This window comes from Crassostrea angulata, chromosome 6 (assembly GCF_025612915.1).
Source record: "Crassostrea angulata isolate pt1a10 chromosome 6, ASM2561291v2, whole genome shotgun sequence".
Taxonomy (NCBI): Eukaryota; Metazoa; Mollusca; class Bivalvia; order Ostreida; family Ostreidae; genus Magallana; species Magallana angulata.
The window spans coordinates 55695242-55704041 of NC_069116.1; the positions used below are offsets into that span (position 1 = coordinate 55695242).

At 35.3% G+C, this 8800-nt stretch overlaps 1 protein-coding gene across 1 annotated transcript; it reads left to right on the forward strand.

Moving 5' to 3' along the window:
• Nucleotides 1-1631: 1631 nt before the first annotated feature.
• On the forward strand, nucleotides 1632-5019 carry LOC128189207 (uncharacterized). The gene is made up of 2 exons (XM_052860727.1): nucleotides 1632-1769; nucleotides 2945-5019. The coding sequence occupies exon 2, from the start codon at nucleotides 2964-2966 to the stop codon at nucleotides 4143-4145; it is 1182 nt and encodes a 393-aa protein (XP_052716687.1). The 5' UTR covers nucleotides 1632-1769; nucleotides 2945-2963; the 3' UTR covers nucleotides 4146-5019.
• Nucleotides 5020-8800: the final 3781 nt, after the last annotated feature.

An 8800-nucleotide genomic window follows, 5' to 3' on the forward strand; every position in this document is an offset into this window, starting at 1 on the left:
GCATCAGGTAAGTCCCCCTTATACAAAGGTGACGTGCATTATTTGTCGCAGAGTCATTAAAAAGGTTTGCGACTTTTGAAATCGCGTAACGCGAGACTTTCGATTGTTTCCAATAAGTACTTTGTTGTAAATAAACACATATAGAGAACATATATCATAGAATGGTAAACTGAAAACAAAAATTAATAAAAGACGTTCATAACTCATACTGCTCGGACAACGACTGTGGAACTGTATTTTCAATCACTATACATTATGAAAACTAAAACCTAAGAGTTTACTGTTTATGGCCTAAAATCAAGAAGTGGAACGGAAATCGATATGCTTTTTGCAAACCCAGAAACTGATACCGGTCCTATAGGTCAAGACGTTTGTAATATAAGTGTCCTTTTTAATTAAATTTTATTTTCTTATGTGGTATGCCTTCCCTACAAAATGTCCTTTTTTATCCGTTTAGCAATAAAAATAACCACAGTAATGTGGGTTTTTTAACTTGACATGAAGTGATTTTAACATTCATATGTAAGACTGGTTTCATTTGATAAAAGTATTTAAAACTGCAAAAAGAAAAAAATGGAAGATGGTTGAAAACATATTATGAAGAAGGAGGTAAACATATTGTGGAGATTCTGGTAGAAAAAAAAAACAGTAAGTAGTTAAGATATGACTTTTTTTTTTAATTACACGAGGTGCCAAACTAACGATTTAATAAAAAAAAATCACGTTAACCAAACAATCTCTGAGTAGGGACCCATCTTAACTGTTGTCATTAAGCATGTCGTTCATTGCTCAAAACTTTGTAAAATTAATGCTTGTTTGATTCAAAAGAACAAATGGTTTTAATAATATAGTTTTAAATACATTGTTGATAATTTGCCATTCTTTTTTATATGTGATATATACACATATTAAACTTGTCAACCTTTCAGTACTCTCAATGCTTTGATTTATCTTTGACTAATCATCCGGTTGCGTAATACTTTTGGTTTAATTTAAACATATTTTATTGAGTAGTCAAATGGATTGGGCAACAGGCAAAGCCTATATTAACCCTCTCCAAAATACAAAGTCAAGAAGTGGTGTTATAAAATAATCATAGCATATAGTATATACATGTAGTATTATTTACCATTTTACAGAGTGATATATTATTGATATATTTTGTATACAAGACAAAGGATAATTGGATATTAAATAATAAGCTTGACTTTTGTCATATAATTATAAATTATAAGTTAATTTGTTGTTTAACATATACATGAACACATTCATTCCTACATTTATAAACGCATCTTTGGTTTTTTGTTTTTTTTTGGGGGGGGGGGGGTCAGTCGTCAAAATTAATATTTTTTTGCCTTCGTTGCCAATGACGCTTTTATACCTACATTATTGAATTTCTTTTTTCTGGCTGTTAAACTGTTGTTTCGATTGGTAACTCAAGACTACGGTTTATTTATTTGAAGCGCTGTCACATTTACGTTTACGTCTGCTGACCATTCACAAGGAAGGCCGTTAAACTCATAACGCTTTTGATATTATCCCCTTATTATCGCCTCTACTAGCACCACATTAATATCTCGGTAAACACACAGCCCTAGGTTCATTGCAATTTTCTCCTGGTCTCTCGGCCCTACACCACCTGCAGTCAACCCGAGGGTGATAATACCCCCCTCATCGCTTCTACATGTTTCAGCATCACCTGTCCGACATTCTCCTCTCTCCGTTGATACAGATATGAAGCATGAGATATAAGGACAGACTTTTACCAGGTAGGAAACATAAATACTGTAAGTAATGTATTTTTTTCCCCCTCAAAACACTTTCTTAAAATCTCTCGTTGAAATTCAAATAAGTTTCACATTAATTAAATCCATCCAGCTGGAGATGCATTAATTAATAAATATTAAAATATAGAAATATTATAATTTTTTTTTCGCTGTCGGGACTTTTATACTATTCTAATGAAAAAAATAGATGATATATTAGATATCCAAAACTGAGATAAAAAAAAAACACGCGTATTTCTGCAATCAAATTCACCTTTAATTAAGTAAAATTTATTCTCATGGTAAAGGACTATATATAAATATGGTTTGAGCCTTAAATGGCGCCCTTAAATGAACATTGTCATTTTAATGTAATTCTTTGTTTTATTTGAACAAATATACATTTGAAGTTTTTCATAAATTTCATTTTGGTTTTAGTGCCCACAATTAAAAAATATGACATCATAAAGTTTACCTTTTTCCGCCATTTTCGCATTTTTATCATAAAACGGCTTGTTTTGAAGCAGTTTTTCTTCAAGGAAATATTGAGCGACTGCTTGAACAAACAAAATATTTTCACCAAAGATGTATCTCTCCAGTACTTATAGGTGACAAAAAATTCGTTCTTGTTCAAAGAGTCGCTCTGTATTTCCGATTCGAAAAAGATAAGAAAAATGTCAATTTTTGACTGATTTTGATAGAATTATAAAAATAGCGTCACTTCTGACGTCATATACTGCCAGCGAGTGCATATAAATCAAATAAATAGGTGAAAAACATATTTTATGTCAACTCTTTAATAAAATAACACAACAAATTAATGTCATTATTTGTGAATGACGACAGAAATCTACGTGATAGAGTACGTGAAATGCCCTAGATATTGACGAAAGAATATTTTTAAATAAAAGAACTCATTATGTTTAATATGAACTTAGTTGGTCATATGATCAAATCCTGTGAACGCAGGTTATATATTTTTTTCTGCAATGCTAGCTACCTTTGATAAATACACGTCATGTTTAAAAAGTTTTGTGAATGTAAACTTGGTAGGTCACATGATCAAAGACATGTGAATCCCAAAGGCTTCAAGATTTGATTACATACCAACCACGTTCAGATATCCCGGTGAACTGATTTATTCGATTTCTGCTAATCTTTCCGGTCTTTTTAAACAGGAACCAAGGATTCCCTGAAATGAGAGCCGTCCGTATTCCCGCCGTATTGGTCAGCAGAGTCACGCACTTCAAGGTCCTTGCCTTGTGCTTTATCTGCACCTCCGTCTATGTGTATCTATATTCAGAGGTCAGCCTTCAGAGCCTAACGCTTCACAAAATGATCATGGCGGCGATTGGCGACTTCCGGTCATGGCAGAAGCAGATATGGGAGTTGTGGGACTATATCAGATATGGAGAATTCTTTACGGACACTTACTCGGCTGAAAAGGATAGAAATATTACCAGAAATTACGCTTCTACACAGGTTTCCAGGTCCAGGATGGACCGCAATGTCAGTAGGGCCCCTGTCAATACAGAGAACCTAGCGCTAGACATGTTGCACACTAACGCCACGCTACTGACGCTATTCACCACGTGGCAGACTTCCGTAGAGAAATTCACTTGCCACAATAACACAGTTAGAAACTGGAATCTTTTAAAACCGTTTGTACAACCAATACTGTTTACAAATGAGAACGAATTGTCTATCCAGGTTACAGCAATGGGATGGAAAGTATTGCCCGTCTCAAAAGCAGGAAGAGGAGTGCCTGTTCTGAAAAATATGTACTTAGATACCATCAAAGTTTTCAATTCCACCTTTTATGCATACGCCAATGGTGACATCCTTTTCACGGATACACTGATTATAACGTTACTGACGGTGTTAACGTCTAGCTTGAACAAATCGCGCCCCCTGATGGTCATAGGCAGAAGAACCAATGTGGACAATGTCACGGCGATAGAGGCGCGGGACCAGATAACCATAACCAAAGCGGCAGAGTTCAGAGGGACTCTGTTCAGCGCGTGGGGTGAGGACTATTTCATAACGATGAAAAATTATCCGTGGAAAGACATTCCCGACGTCATAGTCGGTAGACGGGCGTACGATAACTGGCTCGTACTTGACGCTAGGAGGCGCGGTCACGTCGTTGACGCGACAGAGACCATATTGGCTGTCCATCAGACGACATATCGCGGAAACTACGAGGGTCACAGTCATCGGGACAGGGACTATAACCACAATCTACTGGTCAGGACCTTCAGGAGACTCCACTATGCCGCGGGAAAAACATCGTGCACCGAGCTTATCACTCGCTACAACTCCACCCACGCCCCACAGATTCAGTGGAGAAACCCCAATAAGGAATGCTATCCATTGTAAGAATGAAGAGAAAGGTTACCATTATCAAAGCGATTACATGCTTGCATCAGATCTGTAACCAAGAGAAATCTCCGTTAACAATTCAATGTACCCGACTACTCTAGATATGTCCATAAGCTACGTGTGGCTGATATAGATTTACGTTTTTGGTAATATATATAAACTATTTGGAATGTATTTGCACTTTTCTGTCATGTTCGTTTTGAAAAGTACACTGTATTTTTATGTACCTTATCCACAAAACAACACCCACAACCATTTATAAAACATAGTCTCTATGAATTAATAATACAGACGAATCTACGAAGTTACATCCCCATGAACCGTTTAAAAGCTGACAACCCACAAAAATATGCTCCCATAGTCAGAACATTTTATGATCCCACAATGATTCCGAAATGTGTTGGGTTCACATGTTTTCTACAACAATTAGAAGGTAAAAACTTCTTGGCTGTGTATTTGCTATTCACTATTCGAATAACGAGCATACTGATAGTGTATATAATGTCAGATTTGCCTAGGTTTGAGTCAGCTCACTTCCCTAGGTAGATGGGTGGGCTCCCTCTATCTCATGTATCGTTCACTTTTTTCGTTCATTGTCCCGTATATTGTTAGATTCTTCGCTTCCGATTCTACTGTGCTAAGTTTAACATGTTAGGTGTTTAGTCCGTGCTTTGGGTTTGGGTAACTTGGACTTATCTTAACAATAAGGCAAGCTTATATATACGTTGTAAACTTGATAAGAATGGTGATATTGGGAAGCTTAAGTTTGTATAACTGCATGTATATTTTTGTATTTATCATTATGTTAAATATATGGATCAACAAGAATTTTTTTTCATTTACCAACAACTTGGAGTAAAGTTTATGTGACGTTGACATAGTCTTCAGTATTTGGTCTAATTTGAATATTGGTTGACCGTTGTGATAGGTTAAATGTCTAGAGTGTTTTCATATTTACCAAGACTTGGACTTCGACCGAGAAAAATGACTGTTTGAAATAGACAGACATTTATACGGTTACATTGGTGCCGTGATGTTACATTGACCACTATAAGTTTACATTGGTGCAGTGACGTTACATTAACCACTATACGATTACATTGATGCCGTGAGATTATATTAATTAACCACTATACGATTACATTGGTGCCGTGACGTTACAATAACCACTATAAGAATACATTGGTTCCATGGCGTTACATAAACCACTACACGAGTACATTGATGCCGTGTCGTTACATTAACTACTACACGATTACATTGGTGCCGTGACTTTACAATAACCACTATACGATTACATTGGTGCCATGGTGTTACATTTACCACTGCACGAATACATTGATGCCGTGTCGTTACATTAACCACTATAAGATTACATTGATGCCGTGACGTTACATTAACCACTACACGATTACATTGGTGCCGTGACGTTACATTAACCATTGTTATACCCATGTTCAACAGTTACTATACAACTCTATACGAAAAAAAAAGTCCAGCATTTTGACTGTTGGATGGAACCGTTAGATTGGAAGTGTTAAAATCGACTGTAAAAAAAGACTGTTGATCGGTGACATCACATTCCGCGAAAACGTGTTGATTAGAGGGGGTATAACAAAACAGTTGTTGACTGTGTCTCGGGCAACAGTTGATCTGTCGGACCGGCTCACAAACTGTTGCAACTATTACATTCGATTACATTGATGCCGTGGCGTTACATTAACCACTTTACGATTACATTGGTGCCATGAAATTACATTAATCACTTAACGAATACATTAGTGCCGTGACGTTACGTTAACCATTATACGATTACATTGTTCAACCACTATACGATTACATTGATGACGTGGCGTTACATTACCACTATACGATTATATAGTAGCCGTGATGGTACATTAACCACTATACGATTACATTGGTGCCATGACATTACATTAACCACTATACGATTACATTGGTGCCGTGACGTTACATTAACCACTATACGATTACATTGGTGCCGTAATGTTACAATTACATTGATGCCGTGGCGTTACATTAATTACTATACGATTACATTGATGCCGCGACGTTACATTAACCACTATACGATTACATTGATGCCGTGGCGTTACATAAACCACTATATGATTTCATTGGTGTCGTGACATCGTAATAACCACTGTACAATTACAGATATATTCATAAAAATTAGGAACAAACAAACAAGGAAGTACATAAGATACTGGCTTAATTCATAAAAAAGTGAAAGAGTAAAAATTGTCGCTTGCAAAAAGACAAGACCACTGACAAATTTAGCTTGCCCGGCTGTGTTGTAAGTAGAACATCAAAAACAGGTATAATGAGAACAAATTACAAGAGGGGAGCTATCTTACATCAGGATCCCATATTCAAATCTATCGTCATCTTTAATTAAGGTGGGTCCCGGGACAGACCAATCGACCCCCAAAAGGCACACGATTAAAGGCACAAACATTCAGGGTCCCAAAGGTCCTTTATCTCTGGTCCTAGAGCAGTCCAGATGACCTTCAAAATAGCATACATAATTTTATTACCTAATCAAAGGGATTTTGTTGTTTTATTACATATTAAATATTTGCGTCTATTTTGAACTGCCGATCAATAGACTGCGATCTATTAGACCGCCGGTCAATAGTCTTCGATCTATTGGACCGCCGGTCAATAGACTGCGATCTATTGACCGCCGGTCAATAGACTGCGATCTATTGGACCGGCAACGTATTTCAGAACGCTGGTATGTTAATGTTACATCCTTTCAATAGTTCTCATGGAATGTATATTCCTTTACATAGACGCTGTTTTTAGTACTTGGTGAAACCAAATTCAATGTTATCAAAATGGAGTATCAAATAATCAATAGTTTTAAAGCCTAATATAAGGTAAAAGACTACATGTATTTAAAATCTAATAGGTTGAAGATTCCCCCTTCTTTGTGTAAACTATTAAATTGAGGTGTTGTAATGCATGCAACAGGTTTTGTGCATGTAAAAGATGAAAAAAAAATCTTAGTATATTGCATAATGGCTCGAAAATCATCTGCAATATGCAAATTGTAAACCCCGAAAACTAAAAAAGGAATTAGGTAATAAAACAATTATTTAACGCTTGAACAGTCAATAGACCAGAATTTTTTCCCTTGGTGCAAGGAACAGCTCAGTATGATCTATTGCCCTCGGCCGTTGGCCTCGGGCAATAGATCATACTGAGCTGTTCCCTGCACCTCGGGAAAATATTCTGGTCTATTGACTGCTAAAGCATTAAATAATTGTATAATACCTAGCCTGATGAAATTCCTGATGAAACTGATAAATAAATTGAACAGTTAATGTGTTATGAAGAATAAGGTAAATTAATGATTTTCGTGATTATTACAACCAGAGCTGAACAAAAGCGTGCATATGTATGTACAGTGTATACTTATATATATAATTATGCGTTTATGAGTAACATTGATAATCAATCTGTTTCTATATACATTGTACATTAAATGTCAATTATGATTACATTGACAAATGTATTATTTTAATTGATAACCTAAGAAGTTGAAAAACAGTATGTATGATATTATGCGGTTAAATATGTTCAAATCAAGTACGTATTACCCAGGTAATTTTTCGAAACAAAAATCATGAAAATCGTTTTCATACCGTGATAATGCTGATCAATGTGAATTAGACGCGTTAATTTAATCAGATTAGGAAAGTGAACAGTTTTAACAACAGTATACTGCAATTAGTGTTAATTACCATCAAAATACAATTACATATTTGATTAACAATACAATACAGCCTGATTAACTCACATGTGTCAACAATGCCAGAACATGTTTAATTGTGTAATTTATAATATTCAGAAGACAAGTGAACTTATTTCATTGCTTAACTTTGCCGATTGTTCATGCATTCGCTTTATTTTTAATATATACAGTTGCCATCTGTATATACATATAAATGAAATTCCATGGATGAAAAAATAATAATAAGTCAGCAATAATAAAATTTCAGTTAAAGGGGCGTAATTTTCCCCCGCGTTGTTAATGTCTACAATGCTTCAGTAAGACCAGTCTTCCTTCACGCTCTCGTATTTGATATGTCACAGCGACATATCAAAAACGAGAGCGTGAATGATCTAATTTTAATTAGATTGCAGTAAGACATTTCATATAATCAACCAAAGTTTGAGTTTCAGTTATCGAGTTATAAGCAAAATACAGAGCTCACAATTATTTGTTATGGAAACAAAGGTGAAGTCATGTTTTTATATATGTTTTGAACGTTGAAAAGAAAACTCCTGGTTAACCTAAAATGAACGGGACAAACGCTAGGAACTGTTTATTAATGTTCACAACGAGTTAGCATACAGGAAAAAAAACAGCTTTAAAAGAGCCTTAATTGTTTACAAAACAATTGCAAATAATTTTGTGAGATCTGTATCTTGCTTACTACGACTGACACTAATATTCTGGTCGATCATTAGAAATGCATTTATTTACTAATCCATTGTAAGCAATAAATTAAAGAAGATGGGGGAATAAGATGGCGCAAATGCCCATTCGGTTTAGTAGTGAAATACAAGTTTGAATTTATTTTTTCCCAATTAAATCTATTCAAATATATCATAATACAAGT

What these genes read in the sequence shown, in the direction of transcription:
- LOC128189207 (XM_052860727.1), top strand. Translation starts at nt 2,964, where the DNA reads ATGAGAGCCGTCCGTATTCCCGCCGTATTGGTCAGCAGAGTCACGCAC.